The sequence below is a fragment of the Henckelia pumila genome, chromosome 3, assembly GCF_033568475.1.
Source record: "Henckelia pumila isolate YLH828 chromosome 3, ASM3356847v2, whole genome shotgun sequence".
Taxonomy (NCBI): domain Eukaryota; kingdom Viridiplantae; phylum Streptophyta; class Magnoliopsida; order Lamiales; family Gesneriaceae; genus Henckelia; species Henckelia pumila.
In genome coordinates this window covers 92,752,618-92,771,105 of record NC_133122.1, presented here as the reverse complement: position 1 = coordinate 92,771,105, position 18,488 = coordinate 92,752,618, and the positions used below count along the sequence as shown (strand labels likewise).

Below are 18,488 nucleotides of genomic sequence, written 5' to 3'. Positions count from 1 at the left end.
GAGTATAACATTTTACGGAAAATTTCGATTAGGGTGAGGTTGGCGGCATTGGAAATCAAAGACAATGATCTATAACTTTCATGTTGATTATTTTTCCAAATTCTATGCCGAAATGACTGGAACAGAGAGCGCACCCATGATTGAAAAAAAAATATATTCTTTTTCGCGATGTGCTGTTGCGTCGCAAAATGTATTTTTTTGCGTCGCCAAATGTCTTGGATTATTTTTGGTTTTTACTACTCAGATAAATATTCAAATTGAATATTACTTATTAATTAGACTTAAATTGTTAGACTGAATTAGTATTGTGAGTATGAGATTAGCACTCGAGGTCCCCATATACTTCCTCAACATAGACACGTGGAATATATCATGTATACCTAATAGAGCTGGTGGGAGAGATAATCTGTATTCAAGATCACCAACTCTATTTAGAATCTCATATGGCCCAATATATCTCGGTGATAACTTACCTCTCTTTTCAAAACGGACTGTACCTCGGAAATGATATATCTTCAAGAAAACACGGTCACCTTGCTCAAAACACAAAGGTATTCGCCTCACATTAGCATATTTGTCCTGTCTATCTTGCGCTGCTTTCATTCTAGACTGAATCAACTTCACTTTTTCTGCCATCTCTCTGGTCATGTCGGGACCAATCACTGGTGTCTCTGAAATATCATCCCAAAAAAATAAAGATCTGCACTTCATACCATATAACGCTTCAAAAGGAGCCATCTCAATGCTCGCTTGATAGCTGTTATTGTAGGAAAACTAGACAAGTGGCAAAGAATCCTATCAGCTAGTACCAAAATCAAGCACCACAACTCTCAAAATATCCTCTAATGTCTGAATAGTCCGCTCTAACTGTCCGCCAGTCTGAGGATGGTACGCTGTACTCAAGTACAAACGAGTACCAAGAGCTTCCTGCAAACTTTGCCAAAAGTGCGAAGTAAATATAGGGTCTCGATCAGACACAATAGAATTTGGCACACCGTGTAATCTCACGACATCTCTCACATAAATACTGTCCATTTAATCATGCCGGTATGTCATCTGATAAGGAATAAATCAAGCAAACTTATTCAGTCTGTCTACAACTACCCATATTGCATCGCATCCTATCGAGGATCTCGGTAGTTTGGTGACAAAATCCATGGTAATATGATCTCATTTCCACTCTGGAACTGCTAAACTATGCAATAGACCACCTGTTCGCTTTCTTTTCGCTTTCACTTGCTGATAGTTTAGACATTTGGACACAAATTCTGTCACATCTTTATTCAAATTTTTCCACCAGAATTGAATTTTCAAGTCATTATACATTTTTTTGCCACCTATATGGACACTGAACTTACTGCAATATGCCTCTTTCAGAATCTGCTGCCTCAACTCTAAAACATCGGGCACAATAATACGGTTATTCACAAACAAAATTCCATCATCACTTACCTGATACTCTGACTTTCTCGACTGAACTCTGAATGCTCTGATTGGATTTCTGTGCTTCTTTAATTCTCATAAGCAACTCTGGTTCATCTTGGATTGCAAATTTTCTGATCGGCTGAACATCTGTCTCAAAATTCAAACCAGAAGTGCAGAAATCCCCAATCAATTTAGATACACCCATCGTAGACAAGGACAAATCGCATACCTTTCTGCTCAGGGTATCGGCGGCCGCATTAGACTTTCTCACAGTAAAAATATTTCAGCAAGTCTAACCAACGCCTCTATCTCATATTCAGTTCAGCCTGAGAAAACAAATAATTGAAACTTTTATGATCAGAAAATATCTCAAAAGTATCACCGTACAAATAATGATGCCAAATATTTATAGCAAAGACAATGGCTGCAAGATCATATCATGTACGTGATATCGGGTCTCATGTGGCTTTAGTTGTCTCGAAGCATAGGCTATCACATGGCCTCGCTGCATAAGCACGCAACCCAAACCTCTATGAGATGCATCAGAATAAACAATAAAACAAGCTGTACCTCATGGAATAGTTAATACAGGTGCACTGGTCAATCTCTTCTTCAACTCAACAATTCTCGTCTCACAGGAATCTGTCCAAACATAAGTAACATTATTTTGGGTTAATTGGGTAATCCATCTTGCAATACTAGAGAATCCCCAGATAAATATGCAATAATACCCCGCTAAACCCATAAAACTGCGTATCTCAAGAACAGGAGTAGGTATAGGCCAGTTAATCACTGCCTTAACCTTGCTGGGATCGACTGCAATTCCGTCTCCCAAAATAAAATGGTCAAGAAACACAACTCTGTCCAACCAAAACTCGCATTTGGACATCTTGGCATACAATTGCCCTGTTCTCAAAATCTATAAAATAATTATCAAGTGCTATGCATGCTCAATATCATTCTTAGAATAAATTAGGATATCATCAATAAATATCACAACAAATTCATCAATATACCTCAGAAAAATTCTGTTCATTAAATCCATGAACACATCAGGAGCATTCGTGCAGTGACCCGCAACTAATTAAAATAATTAAGTTAATAATTACTAAAAACTTGCGTAAATAACGCAAGATAGATTGGATGGTCCGAAGAGAAGTTTGGAGGATCCAAAGTGGTTTGGAAGTTTCGAAGCCAAGATCGGAAGGTTTGATCGGGATCAGGGCATACATCATCTTTTATGTCAGCAAGGTGATGTCATGGCTGGCGTAATATCGGGGGATCGGATGCTCCGAATATGGGATCGGAGATTCCAAACCGGGTTCGGACGGTCCGAACTCCATCTATATATAGGGGCGGGAGAAATAATTTTAATTCGCACCAAGTTCCCTCTTCTCTATGTTTTCTAGGCTTCTAACTTAGATCTAGGAATTTCTACACTTGCTATAGGGCTTCCGGAACTGGCATAGCGATCCCAGCGTCGTAGCAAAGTTGTGGCCTAGTTTTGAGGCTATCGACAGAAAAGGGCTGACGACGGATGCAGGTATAACTTTGGCTTCCTAAAAATGTTTAGGAGTATAGAATAGCTTAATTAAAGATTTTAGAGCTTAAATAATGATGCATGGATATTTGCATTGTAGACGCCTTAGGGTGGACTTGTAGGCGTGTGATCTAAACCAGTGGTGCTAGGATTTCCCTGCAGTGTTAGAGGTACGTAACTACTGACCAAGATAGCGGGCATGATATATATGCTTATATGTTGCATGAGTATGTGCTATATGTTTTCCATGATTTACTGCTTTAGCACATGCATGCTTTTACAATGGACCTCATCCCGAGAGATGTGAGTCATTGACAGTTTCCATAGGGAGCTTGTAACTCATCATGGTCTCGAGTCAGGTATTGTGAGTTCCATATGAGCCTTGCATCCTGTTTTGGATTTGAGTCGGGTTTTGGGGAGTCTCATCCCCTGGTTTTGCTATCACTAGGAGTGACCACGACGGTGGAGTAGATGCTATAGTTGATAGGGTGAATATACGAGTACCCCCATAGAGTCGCTCTCTGGCAAGGTGCTGTATATTCGGTGGCGCCCTGAGCAGACTGTTTCACACATAATTTTAAAGTCATTTGCTTGCTGCATATTAGTTTATATATCATTGCTTTCGTATTGAGCGTTGTCGCTCACGCCCTGTGTTTGGTGTTCTTGGAATACCTTGTGGCGGGGCAGGTTTGAGGCTAGACGGTACAGGAGGCTCACATCAGGAGTAAGACCGGTGTCAGTGGCAACGAGACTTTAGTGGTAGGGTTGTGACCCTTAAAACTTTCGATTTGGTTGTATAAGAGTATTTATACACATTTGTATCGTCGGTTGTATTCTGCCGATCATACTTGTTGTATTTTGAATATTCCGCTATTTAGACTTTTATTATTATTGCATGCACTTAATTAACTCTGATTAGGTAGTAGATCCGGATAGGGTCGCTAAATTTATTGGTATCAGAGCGCATTGCAATTGGGAATTAGCAAAGCGGAGTAATACATTATCTGATATTATTGAACAGATGACAGAGTACGATGAGAGTCACGGCAGTGAGAGCGGTCACTGAGAGGATCATCATGACCGTAGACGGGATTGTCCTAGACATCGCGAAGAGCGAAGGAGATTCAACATGCATCATTTTCTTCAGATGAGTCAAAAGCCATTGATAAGTGTCAACCCGGAGGTGCCGAGGACTGGATTGAGCGCTTAGAGAACTGTTTTCGAGAGTATCAGTGTACTGAGGAGCAGAGGATGCAGTCACTGGGTTTCCTACTGGAGGGCAATGCCAGGAAATGGTGGATAACCGTTTCCACACCAATCATAGCAGCCAGAGGAGTTGCTACTTAGGAAGAGTTCCGAGCGGCTTTTGAGAAGTTGTACTTTCCTCCAGCCTTACTAAAGTCGAAGGCCAGCAAGTTGTTGAGCTTGCGGCATGGTACGATGACGATTGACGAGTACCAGCAGAAGTTCATCGAGCTTCTCCCTTATTTTTGACAGTTTGCCGGTAGCTCTATGGTGCAGTATACTCTCTTTCTTCAGGGTCTTAACCCTGAGATTCACTAGATGGTTGCCGTGGGTGGGGATCTGACTTATGAGGACTTGGTGAGCAGTTGTCACCAGGCAGAGGACATCATTCGTAGGAACAGGTCCATGGGTTCTTCTTCTAGACCAACTAGCTCTTTGGGGCCGAAAGGCCAGTGCTTCAAGAAACAGGGAGGCACTTCTTCTTCTTCCTCTGGATCCGGCGGTGTGCACCGATTTAGTGGCCAGAAGTGGAACAGTTGTCAGCAGTGCAGACGAAGACATCCTGCAGGTTAGTGTCCTTGAGTGACCAGCGCATGTTTTTAGTGTGGACAGGAGGGACATATGAAGAGGGACTGCCCTACTCTGATGGGAGCAGCGAGTGGATCCTTAGGTACTCACGCATCTGTGCAGCATCAGCACTCTCAGCAGCAGTGCTAGCAGTCATAGCCGCCGCCGCAACAAACTTCTTCCCGAGGTCATTCTTCTTTACGGCCATGTGTTCAGGGCAGGTCTTTGAACTGAACCAGGAGCAGGCGGAGGCAGACAGTGATCAGATGATTGCAGATACCTGTAGCTTCTGTGATATTTCTGCTTATGTCTTGATTGACACTGGTGCATCACACGTTTATTTCGGCACGATTTGCTAAGAGGCATAGTCTACCCTATATTCCATTAGACGTATTGCTAGTTGTTTCGACTCCTATGGGTCAAGAGGTTTTGGCTAAGATCTAGTTATGGATTGCATTCTGGATTTCGAGGTACATAAACTTAGTGCTAACCTGATGGTTTTGGCCATGGAAAATTTTGATTGTATCATTGATATAGATTTTCTGACTACCTATAGAGCAATAGTGGATTTCTATTAGAGGTTCGTGCAATTTTGTCCGAAGGATGGCGATACGTGGTACTTCTATGGTGAGGGAGCTCGACCCCCGATGCCAGTGGTTTTTGCTCTGAAAGACCGGCGTGCTTTAGAGTCTGGCGGGAAAGGCTACCTTATCTATGCTGTAGTAGCCCGTACCCGAAATTGGCGATTAAGTGTTAATCACTCCAATAAATCATGTTAGTTGAGTTAAACGTGATTAAGGAAACTTCTAATGGATTAGCGGAGTTCAGAAATTGTAGTAACCCGCATTTCTAATTAGTGATTAATGAGTAATTAATCACGTGATCATGTTTAGATTAAGTAAAACATGATTAAGTAAGTTCCTGTTAGAATAACAGACTTCAGAAATGGATTCAGGACACTCGAAAATAGCCGACAAGGTCCCAAGGGTTCGGGTGGATCGGAAGCTCCGAACCAAGTCAAGAGGCTCCGAACGGGTTCGGAGGATCCGAACTCAGGATCGGAGGCTCCGAAGTGGATCGGAAGCTCCGTCGGTAAGATCGAACGTTCCGATCGGGACCAGGGCACACGTCATCGCTTACATCAGCAAGGTGACGTCATGGCTGACGTAATATTGGGCGATCGGACTCTTCGAAGGAGGGATCGGAGGTTCCGATCATGTTCGGACGATCCGAACCAGGTTCGGAGGCTCCGAACATTGCCTATAAATAGAGGGTCCGAGAATTCATTTTCTCGCACCAATTCCTCTCTTCTCTCTCAATTCCTAATCCTTATAACTCAGATCTAGGGAGATCTAGGCGTCCTATGGGGAATCCGAAAGTGGCTTAGTGATCTAGACGTCGTCGCGGAGCTACGGCTTAGTTTTGAGGCTATTGACAGCAAAGGGCTAACGACGGACGCAGGTATAGCTTTGGCATCCAAAAAATATTTATGAGTATGCAATAGCTTAGTTAAGGCTTTTAGAGCTTTATTGTTGATGCATGGATATTTGCATTGTAGTAGCAGTAGACTGGACTAGTAGGCTTGGAGTCTAGGTCAGTGGAGCTAGGTTTGACCAGCAGTGTTAGAGGTACGTAAGTACTGACCGAGATAGCCGGCATGATATATTTTGCTTATATGTTTCATGAGTATGTGCTATATGTTTTATCATGTTTTAGCATGTTTTACCATCTTAGCACATACATGATTTTACGTGTGACTGCATCCGGAGAGATGTGAGTCATTGACAGTCTCCATAGGTAACGATGATCTCATTTTGGACTCGAGTCAGGTATGACAGTTTCCATATGGGACTTGTATCCTGTTTTGGATTCGGGTCAGGATGGGGTTGGCTCAGCCCTGATATGGAATATACGAGTACCCCGCAGAGTAGCTCTCTAGCCGATACTGTATATTCTCGACGCCATGAGCAAGTGTTTTCACTTGAGTTTTAAATCATCTGCGTGCGCATATTTGTATTTATATCATTGCTTCGTATTGAGCGTTCTAGCTCACGCCCCTATGTTTGGGTATTGTGTACCTTGTGGCGGGGCAGGTTTGAAGCTGGACGGTCCAGACGGCTCTCAGCAGTATTGAGCTTTGGGGAGTGCGAGGTTGTAGAGGGTAGGGATTTATTTACCCTGAACCTTCGATTTTGTTGTATAACAGTACTTATACACTTATGATAGCGTCGGTTGTATTCTGCCGATTGGATTTGTTGTATTTTAATTATCCGCTCTTTACGCTTTAAGCTTTTATTGCGTGCGCTTTTACTAAAACTCTGATAAGATAGTGGATCTAGGTTGAGTCACTACATTTTTGGTATCAGAGCGACGCATTGCACTGGGAATATTGTAAAGCGGATTAAGTAATTATCTGTTCTTATGTAAAAGATGGCAGATTACAACGAGAGTCATGGTAGCGTAGATGGAAATCTTGGGGCGATCCGGACGATCATAGACGTCGGGGACAGCCCGAGGAGCGCAGGCGAGTGAGCATGCGTAGATTCAAGGAAGTTAGCCCGAAGCCTTTGACGGGTGGTGAGACAGCTGAAGAGGTGGAGGATTGGATGGAGAGGATGGAGCAGTGCTTACAGGAGTTCCGTTGCATGCCTGAGGATAGGATGGAGATTCTTGCCTTTATGCTTGAGGGCAGAGCGAGGAAGTGGTGGAGATCTACTTCTGCACCGTTCATAGCAGCCAGAGGTGCAGCTACTTGGGTTGAGTTCCGTACTGCCTATCAGAGATTTTATTTTCCTCCAGCTCTTCGTCAGGCGAAAGCCAGTGAGTTGTTGAGTTTGCGACAGGGGACGATGACGATCGAGGAGTACCAGCAGAAGTTCTTTGATCTGCTACCCTTTTGTCCTCATATTGCTGATAGTTCTATGGCGAAGTTTGATCATTTCCTTCAGTGTTTGAACCCTGACATTCATCGTGTGGTTGCTGTGGGCGACGATGGTACTTACGAGGAATTGGTGGACCGTTGTCGCCAGGCCGAGGACAGTATTCGGAGGAACAGGGGACTTTTCTCTTCTTCTTCCAGGCCAGCGAGCTCTAGTCCTTTGGGTCCGAGAGGACAGTCCTTCAAGAAGCCAGGAGGTACTTCTTGTTCTTCCTCTGGATCTGGTGGAGTGCATCGTTTTGGTGGACAGAGACCAAACCGGTGTATTCAGGGCCAACGCAGACATCCGCCAGGGCACTGTGGTCGATCGACCACTGCATGTTTCCAGTGTGGCCAGGAGGGTCACATGAAGAGAGATTGTCCTATGCTGATTGGGGCAGCGAGTGGTTCCGGAGGTTTTCAAGCATCTGTTCAGCCACCTCAGTACCAACAGCCACCTTTCCATTAGCAGTATTCGTAGCAGTGCCAGCATCCGCAGCAGTCTCAGAGACAGCCTACTCAGACTCCTTCTCGGGGTCATTTTTCTTTGAGGCCACGTACCCAGGGTCAGGTCTTTGCGCTTAACCAGGAGCAGGCAGAGGCTGACAGCGATCAGATGATTGCAGGTATCTGTAGCTTATGTGGTTTTCTTGCATACGTTTTAATTGATACCGGTGCATCGCATTCTTTTGTCTCAGCACGTTTTGCTAAGAAGTATAGATTGTCGTTTATTCCTTTAGACGTGTTGCTAGTGGTTTCTACTCCTATGGGGAGCGAGGTTTTAGCCAAGCATCTAGTTGTGGGTTGTGTTCTAGATTTTGAGGGACATCATCTTAGTGCTAACCTGATGATTCTAGCGATGGAGGATTTCGATTGCATCATTGGGATAGATCTATTAACTACCTACCGAGCGATAGTGGATTGCTATCAGAGGTTTGTCCAGTTTCGTCCAGAGGATGATGAGTAATGATATTTCTATGGTGAGGGAGCGCGACCCCCGATTCCAATGGTTTCAGCTCTGAAGGCACGGTGTGCTTTAGAGTCTGGCGGGGAAGGCTACCTTATCTACGCCATTGACGCATCCTCAGGAGAGCCAGATATCCAAGAGATACCAGTGGTTTGTGACTTTCCAGATGTGTTTCCGGAGGAGATTCCAGGTTTGCCACCAGTAAGGGAGATTGAGTTTGGCATTGAGTTAATGCCAGGGACTACACCGATTTCAAGAACTCCTTACCAATTGGCACCGTCAGAAATGAAAGAGCTGCAGAAGCAATTGCAAGATCTTCTTGATAAGGGTTATATTAGACCTAGTGTTTTGCCATGGGGAGCCCTAGTACTGTTTGTCAAGAAGAAGGATGGTTTGATGCGGTTGTGTATTGACTACCGCCAGTTGAATCAGGTGACAGTAAAGAATAAGTATCCTCTTCCGCGGATAGATGATCTTTTTGATCAGTTGCAGGGTACTTCTATCTATTCGAAGATTGATCTTCGGTCTGGGTATCATCAGTTGCGAGTTCGACAAGAGGATGTTCCTAAGACAGCATTTCATACGCGGTATGGACACTATGAGTTTCTAGTGATGCCGTTTGGTTTGACGAATGCTCCAGCTATTTTTATGGATCTGATGAACAGAGTTTTCCGCGACTTTCTGGATAAGTTCGTGGTGGTGTTCATCGATGACATTTTGGTGTATTCTCGCAGCATGGATGAGCATGTCTACCATCTCTATACTGTACTGCAGGTCTTGAGGGAGAGACAGTTGTACGCAAAGCTGAGTAAGTGTGACTTCTGGATTGACCGAGTTGTGTTCCTTGGTCATGTCATTTCTTAGGATGGCGTATCTGTTGATCCTAGCAATACAGAGGATATTCTGAATTGTTCACGACCGATTACAGCTTCTGAGATTCGTAGTTTCCTTGGTTTAGCAGAATACTATCGTCGTTTTGTGGAGAATTTCTCTCAGATAGCTAAGCCTTTGACTCAATTGATGAAGAAAGACGTTTCTTTCATTTGGTCTGATGCTTGTGAAGACAGTTTTCGTGAGTTGAGACGTCGTCTGACGACAGCTCCAGTTCTTGCTTTACCATCTGGATCAGGTGGTTTTGTAGTCTTCACTGATGCTTCTCTCCAGGGTTTGGGGTGTGTGTTGACTCAGAATGGCCACGTGATTGCTTATGCCTCCAGACAGCTGAAGACTCACGAGGAGAACTATCCCGTACATGATTTAGAGCTTGCAGCCATTGTCTTTGCTCTTAAGATATGGCGTCACTATTTGTACGGAGAACGATTTGAGATCTTCACCGATCATAAGAGTTTGAAGTATCTATTCACTCAGGATGAGTTGAACATGCGGCAGCGTCTTTGGATGAATCTGTTGAAGGATTAAGATTGTGAGATCAAGTACCATCCAGGTTCTTCAAATCCCGTTGTTGATGCGCTTAGTCGCAAGGTTTATGTGAGTTCCCTTCGTACCAGTTCGGTTTCGAAGGCAGTGGAGGAGTGTTGTTCTTTGGGATTCACGTTCCGGCATAAGAAAGAACAACAAGGGATTCGTGTCTTTTCTGTGCTTGCAGAGCCAGCGCTATACAGACGAATCCGGGAAGCTCAGAATTCTGATCTGAAGACTCAGAAGTTGGCCCGGCTGGCTGAGGGTGATAACACTTCTGGTTTCCATTTGCAGGGAGACGACCTGTTGTGTCTTTCTGGTCGAGTTGTGGTACCCGAGGATCCTACTTTGAGGGATGAGATCTTATCGCAAGCTCACCGCAGTCAATTCTCTGTACATCCAGGCAGCATGAAGATGTATAAGGATCTTCGCACTTGATTTTGGTGGAAAGGGATGAAGCGCAGCGTTTATCAGTTTGTGTCCTGATTCCTTGTGTGTCAACAAGTCAAGGCAGAGTTTAGATGACCCGGAGGGTTACTTCACAGCCTAGAGATTCCTGAATGGAAGTGGGAGCATGTGACGATGGACTTTGTCACCCACTTGCCTATGTCTTCCAGGAATTGTGATGCTATTTGGGTTGTTGTGGATCGGTTGTCGAAGTAAGCGCATTTTCTTCCCTATAACCGTGATTACACCTTTGATAGGATGGCGCAATTGTATGTGCGAGAGATTGTTCGATTGCATGGGATTTCATTGAGCATTGTCAGCGATAGATGTCCGAGGTTCACCTCAAGATTTTGGGGTAGTTTCCAGCGAGCCATTGGTACTACTTTGAGCTTGAGTACGGCTTATCATCCAGAGACGGACGGACAGTCGGAGCGTACTATTCGCACTCTAGAGGATATGCTTCGCGCGGCAGTGATGGATTTTGGTCCAGCGTGGCATAATCATTTACCCTTGGTGGAGTTCGCCTACAACAATAGTTTCCATCGCAGCATTGGCATGGCACCATTTGAGGCTCTTTATGGACGCGGTTGTCGTACACCTTTGTTTTGGGACGAGGTTGGCGAGCGTCAGGTTGAGGGTCCTCAGATGATTCAACAGATGATTGATGCATTAGAGTTGATCTGACGCAGGGTTAAGGCAGCCCAGGATCGACAGGCTAGCTACGCAAACACCCACCGTAGGCCACTTCATTTTGAGGTAGGAGAGTATGTTTTCTTGTGTGTGTCACCTTTCCGGAAGGTGATGAGGTTTGGTCGCAAGGGTAAGCTGACACCTAGATTTATTGGTCCTTTCGAGATTCTCGAGAAGGTTGGGGATGTGGCTTATCGTCTGGCCTTGCCACCCGATCTTTCGGAGATCCACGATGTGTTCCATGTGTCCTTGTTGAGGCAGTATGTGGCGGACGAGTCGCATATTTTGCATCCGACCGAGGTAAAGGTAGATCGGGATCTGTCATATGTGGAGAAACCTCTACGGATTCTTGACAGGAAGGATATGGTACATCGTAACAAGCGTATACCGTTGGTGATGGTACAGTGGCAGCGCAGAGGTACCGAGGAAGCTACTTGGGAGTTGGAGAGTCGGATGTTAGCCGAGCACCCCGAGTTATTTTGAGATTTTTGTACTTCTTAGTATCGAGTTTGTACTTGTTCAGTTGTAATAAAGAACATTTGGTTGGCTATTTATGTTTTCCTCACTTTAATTTTGAGGACGAAATTTCTTAATTGGGGGAGAATGTAGTAACCCGCATTTCTAATTAGTGATTAATGAGTAATTAATCACGTGATCATGTTTAGATTAAGTAAAACATGATTAAGTAAGTTTCTGTTGGGATAACGGAATTCAGAAATGGATTCAGGACACTCGAAAATAGCCGGGAAGGTCCCAAGGGTTCGGGTGGATCGGAAGCTCCAAACCAAGTCAGGAGGCTCCGAATGGGTTCGGAGGATCAGAACTCAGGATCGGAGGCTCCGAAGTGGATCGGAAGCTCTGTCGGTAAGATCGGACGTTCCGATCAGGACCAGGGCACACGTCATCGCTTATATCAGCAAGGTGACATCATGGCTGACATAATATTGGGCGATCGGACGCTCCGAAGGAGTGATCTGAGGTTCCGATCGTGTTTGGACGATCCGAACCAGGTTCGGAGGCTCCGAACGTTGCCTATAAATAGAGGGTCCGAGAATTCATTTTCTCGCACCAATTCCCTCTCTTCTCTATCAATTCCTAAGCCTTCTAACTCAGATCTAGTGAGATCTAGGCGTCCTACGGGGAATCCGGAAGTGGCTTAGTGATCTAGACGTCGTCGCGGAGCTACGGCCTAGTTTTGAGGCTATTGATAGCAAAGGGATAACGACGGACGCAGGTATAGCTTTGGCATCCTAAAAATATTTAGGAGTATGCAATAGCTTAGTTAAGGCTTTTAGAGCTTTATTGTTGATGCATGTATATTTGCATTGTAGTAGCTGTAGACTGGACTAGTAGGCTTGGATTCTAGGTCAGTGGAGCTAGGTTTGACCAGCAGTGTTAGAGGTACGTAAGTTCTGACCGAGATAGCCGGCATGATATATTTTGCTTATATGTTGCATGAGTATATGCTATATGTTTTATCATGTTTTAGCATGTTTTACCGTCTTAGCACATACATGATTTTACGTGTGACTGCATCCGGAGAGATGTGAGTCATTGATAGTCTCCATAGGGAACGATGATCTCATTTTGGACTCGAGTCAGGTATGACAGTTTCCATATGGGACTTGTATCTTGTTTTGGTTTCGGATCAGGATGGGGTTGGCTCAGCCCTGATATGGAATATACGAGTACCCCGTAGAGTAGCTCTCTAGCCGGTACTGTATATTCTCGGCGCCATGAGCAAGTGTTTTCAATTGAGTTTTAAATCATCTGCATGCGCATATTTTGTGGGGACCTCGGGTTGCTAATCTCATCATAGGGCAGCTAATGATTAATTAAACAATTAATCAAACAATTAAAGAATAATAAATCAAGAGCAGAATTTTTTTTTTTTTTTTAAATCTCCGAGCCTCGCTCGATCGGGCAAAGTTAGCCGATCGAGCGAGCAAAATATCAAATTCTCGGGTCTTCACATATATTTGCCTCGCTCGATCCGGCAAAGTTAGCCGATCGAGCGAGCAATAAAATCGAATTCTCTGCCCATGAAAAACAGGCCTCGCTCGATCGGTAACTTTTACCCGATCGAGCGAGCCATCTTTTGCTCAAATTCTGATGCTGATCTATTGCTGTCAAAACTGTAGTACAAGGTATAAATTCTCATCCAAATCAATTCTAAGCACGTTATAAAATCTGAGAACATGCATATAATTATTTACAACAACTTGAGCATCTAATCATGTGATTCTTACATCAAACAAATAACGTAAAAGGCATTAAATCGTAAGCTACACTAAAGTCATAAGTGAGCTTCAAGTCTATAAGTTCATATCAAGTTTGATGCTATCTAACTACCATTCTTCTGCTTAAAACCCGAGTCCACACTTTCTACATCTCTCTCCCGAGCTATCAAATTCGTCTCAACAAAGCTCCTGCCCCTTCTGTTGCAATGCACACATACAAAACAAAGCAACAGCCGGATAAACTCCGGTGAGAAATAATTCTCAGTAAAATCGACATATAAATGCGTTAAATAAATTCATATAAACTCTAAACATATCAACTCAAGAATAGAGTAAAGATAACGCATATATCGACTCAACTTCAAATCAAGACTCGATTTATATAGCGCGCTTATCTCAAGAATTGATTCTTATCACTTCGTTGCCATCAAGATTCGTATCCGATCTTGACATGGATATCCATCTATCGTAGCCATTCTGGGCTAGAAAATAAGGTCACCCTCCGACCTTGGCATCAAATCAATTCATATTATCATCTTATCAAAATCATATCGACTCAAAATCAAAGATCCACTACCTGGGATGGATCGACAACATCAAAATCAAATCGAAACATAAACAAGTATGTGGTTTTGGCGGAAGAACTCAAGAAGAATCGATCTTGAGTTTCAAACTTCCTGACTCTCGATGTCGTCATTATACCTTTCATTCTCGAGTTGACGATGGTCCACATCTGGATAGGAAGTACCACAACTCATAGAAAATCTGCTCATTCAATCATAATCAATCTTCAATCACATTTACTTCAATCTTGATCACTTCTTCTTTGGTTTCAAGTTGAGGTTCTTGAGTCAATAGTCTCCTATTAAACTCTGAAACATATCATCAAAACATGTATATCAAACCTCATTCTATTCAATCATTTCAGAATTGAATCAAAATCATCAATATAGATTCAATCAACATCATTTCAAACTTCAACTTCTTCTTATTCGATATAACTCGGAGTCTTGAATCGTTAGCCTTCGAAACTCAACTGAAATTGAGAAATACAAATGCCATAAAATTAATAACATCTAAACAACTATCTTAACTCAGTTATAGGCTATGAAAACGAAGTCAAAACATCAACCGGCGGCGTAGCGATTGAAAATCGGGAACCGACTCGGTATCGAATTCATTATGAACTTCTTATCAACTTCTAATCACTTCATATCATTCATACTTCACATATCAGCAGCTATAATCACATGTTAACAAGTCAAAAACATGCTGAAATACTCAGAAGTTCATATAACAATAACTCATCGTTCCGGTCTCGACACGAAACACATATACGATCCAGAACATGAAACTATATCAAAGTACTGTTCTCTGCCAAATTCTGTTCTTCAAAACATGCCGAGAGAACAAAATACTTACATCAAATCTAAGGCCTCGTCGCAAGGATTCCAGAACATCTTTCGGAATCAAAATCGGACAACCGACGCAAAAGTTATGGCGATTTGAAGAAATCGAATTCAAAGAAATATAAGAACTCTCGACTTCTCTGTTCTCGGCTTCAGAATTCTGAATTGAAAAATAACATAACACGTATCAAGGCTGATTCATTATTCAAAAATCGGATATGTATTGCATATTTTGCAATTTAGCCCTCAAGTCTTCAGAAATTGCAATTCAGTCCGCGGCCTTCGTTTTAATTCAATTTCAATCCAAAATAATTTAAGAATATTAGAATTAAAATCGAAACTCTAAATATTCCCAAATTAAATAGACTCGGATTAAAATTAAATAAATTCGGATTAAATCAATAATCCGGGCCTTTCGCACTTTAGCCCTCGAATCTTTGATATTCTCAAATCAACCCCTGGTCGGGTTTCATCTTCAAAATACATTTTCTTTAATTTCCGAAATATGGAATTTAATCTCAAATTTCATAAATATTCAAATCAAATATTTATTCTTTTAATTTAAGAATTCTCGAAATTTAATTCTCAAAATCCGTAAATTCTCAAATTAAATATTTTCGGCTCGAAAATTAAATCTATCATTTTCATAACTTCTCAAATCAATATTAGCCCTTAATATGAAATTTAATTCTCAAGTTCCATAATTAATAATTTAATATTTTCGGGCCTTACAATTCCTCCCTTCTAAGAAATGATTTCGTTTTCGAAATCGTATTCATCCAGAATATCAAATCTAATAGACTGAATGATTATCTGAAGTGATTCTCACTTCAATCAACCACTCTGTATTAAGTCATTGAAACGACTTTGTTCTGAGCTGTTTCTTTCTTCAATCAAGGATTTGTCGAACAATCGACTGAACTCAGAATCTCGTCAATATCTATCTCATTTAAATAAAGTACATTAGAAGAATCTTCTGATACTTCCTTCTCTTATTCTCATGAAACAAATCAGATCCATCATATCAAACTGAAAAGACTAAATCGTTCAATAGAATCATCAATTCCATCTGATATCTCAGTCAGTGAAATTCAACTTCAGTAACGACTTGTTTCTTTCTCGATATCATTCTGATGCTCCGCATAGAAGATATATCAAGTCTACACTGTAATTATATTCATCGCTTCAAAATCAGTATTCACATTCATATTCTGAATCTGTAAATTAAACTCTGCTCTTTCTCTATTCTGAATTGAATGATGTTTCAAGAATAACTTTTCCACTTAACTAATCAATTTTAGCTTCAAAAGTTATATCTATCATTCAATTACTAATTTTGATTCATCTTCTTTGTTTTCATTCCATACAGATTCATATTCAATATCTTTGTGTCTCTTAAATCAAATCTGATCTAATATCAACAAATCATGTCTGATCTGATGTCATATACTTCAGTAGTATCATTTCAACACAAAGAAATCGGATTTATTTTCATCATATCATCATAACATTATCTCAAAATCGATTCATTAGTTGTTACAGGAATTATAATCATCAAGTGGCAATACATCAAGACAAGTAATACCGAATCAGATATTAAAGTTCTGAGAATATTCTCAATATCTGGAAAATCAACTCAGATAATCCATCAATCGATAATTGGTGTAATGCAATCACATATAACCAACTCTCAGAACATCAATCAATCAATCGATGTCACATTCTATCGAATAAATCTAAAGTCTTACTCCTGACAATAGATTGTAATCATTCCTGTAATTCATCATATCTCTATCTTCGTCACGGATCTAAATAGACAGCTGTTATTCACATCTCATACAGTGTATTCCACAAATCTGATTAGTCTATTCGGACTATCTAGTAATCAGAGTATATGCTGTATTCACAGATTTCAAAGTATTCAAATATGTTGATAATCGGTATCACATCAGATAAAATTCATTTCCGAATTTCAATTCATCTTCTCTGATTATTCTTCCACTTCAAGGATATCAAATTGTACCTTTACCTCAAAAAGTACTCAAAGTCTTCGTATCATCTGTATTACAATGTAATAGTAAACCCAATGTTTCAATCTGAAACATTATTTCTTGGCTTACTATTCGTCTTACAACGAATCTAATCACAATTCAGTGAGTTGATCATACAGACAAATTATCGTATCTAGTAATTTCCATCAATCTGTTCCTAACTACCACTTGTTTACTTCACATAAACTGTTTCAACTTGGTAGTTTCGCAAAATATTCTTTCAAATCGCAATCTCGTAACAATTCTGGAGTTTCTAAACTATCACTGAACTCATCTGGTCAACGATTTTCAAATTCATCGGAAACTCTATGTACGTTTAACTTTGAAAACGTACTAATTCTGTTACTTCTATTTGCTTTATCGTCTGATAAAACAATTATTGGATGATATCTCTTTTCGAAAAGATCAGGCACAATCAAATAATCAATCATAATAAAAATCATTCATTCTGATCTGAGGCTTCAATTCATATCTCTATATGGCATTCTATACTGAATTCTCATCACTTCAGTTTACTTTCCGTGTTTCTTTCATCTTCGAAACAGTTCTGGATTGCTTTCAATCAAAAATCATTCCGTTTGGTCATATATTCATTTGAATATTCAAACCAAAATACACAAAAATCTGAAATCAATTGATCGCATGCCTGTTTCATTCTTCATTTATATTCCTCAATTGAATTCTAGTAACTTAATCTCATCTCAATGTGCGTTAATCCTTCCAAATCAATTCTCACTTAATTTGGATTACAGTAATTCTGACTGGTTTAGTATGTATCTCGATACTTCAAGCACATAAATTCAAAAGATCAATCAATCACGCATTCATCTCTTCTATTTGTTCTATTTCCCAAATCTCAATTGGAAATTCTATCAGTTACGAGTCCAAAATATTATAATCTACTGAATGTATACATCAACCAATCAGTAACTATTGAAATTCATAATAAGGGAAACTCACTTAAATCAAGGTCATCCATCCACAGAACAATAATATTAATGACAATATGCTAAGTGAAAACAACTCACTAGCATCTCAACTCAAGACAAGTAAATCAAATCAGACCCTAACAAAGAATAAGAGTCCATAAAAATCGATTGAGGTCGGTACCAAAACCTCGAAATTAATATCAAGAATTTCAAAAATCATGATTTATGATGTAATAACTTTAGTAAAATCAAATAAAAGACTCATCTGTAACTGATTTTCATATTATCATCTACTCGAGAAACCTCAAAAGCAGTATTCAATTCATAAACTTATCAATTCTCTGATAAATTCCAGTTCACAACTTAAACTACAGTCAAGAATCTTACTGAAATATATCTGTCATCTCTACTCATCGGCATATCTTTCAATTCTGGTTTAGATCATAAACATATCTAGTGCATCGAGTATACTGATTTTGGAATATTTCTGTAATTAAACATCATATATCAACCCGAAATCACAGAATCTTAATTCGAGATTCTATATCATCATATTCAATTGCACATTATGTTCTTACTGATCTAATTTAATCGCTTCTTATCATCAATTCTTCTACTAATCTATATTCGATTATTGAATCA

General features: G+C 40.9%; 1 protein-coding gene across 1 annotated transcript; it reads right to left on the bottom strand.

Annotated features, from left to right (window-relative positions):
* Positions 1-380: 380 nt before the first annotated feature.
* Positions 381-1,035, bottom strand: LOC140889223 (uncharacterized). The gene is made up of 3 exons (XM_073296934.1): positions 810-1,035; positions 474-671; positions 381-406 (listed from the first exon to the last, which is right to left on the bottom strand). Exons 1-3 carry the CDS (start codon positions 1,033-1,035, stop codon positions 381-383), a joined length of 450 nt encoding a protein of 149 aa, XP_073153035.1.
* Positions 1,036-18,488: the final 17,453 nt, after the last annotated feature.

What these genes read in the sequence shown, in the direction of transcription:
- LOC140889223 (XM_073296934.1), bottom strand. Translation starts at nt 1,035, where the DNA reads ATGGACAGTATTTATGTGAGAGATGTCGTGAGATTACACGGTGTGCCA. An exon ending in AGTTGTGGTGCTTGATTTTG is followed by an intron (nt 672 to 809) that starts GTACTAGCTGAT and finishes ATGATATTTCAG; the next exon opens with AGACACCAGTGATTGGTCCC. An exon ending in AGTCCGTTTTGAAAAGAGAG is followed by an intron (nt 407 to 473) that starts GTAAGTTATCAC and finishes TCTTGAATACAG; the next exon opens with ATTATCTCTCCCACCAGCTC.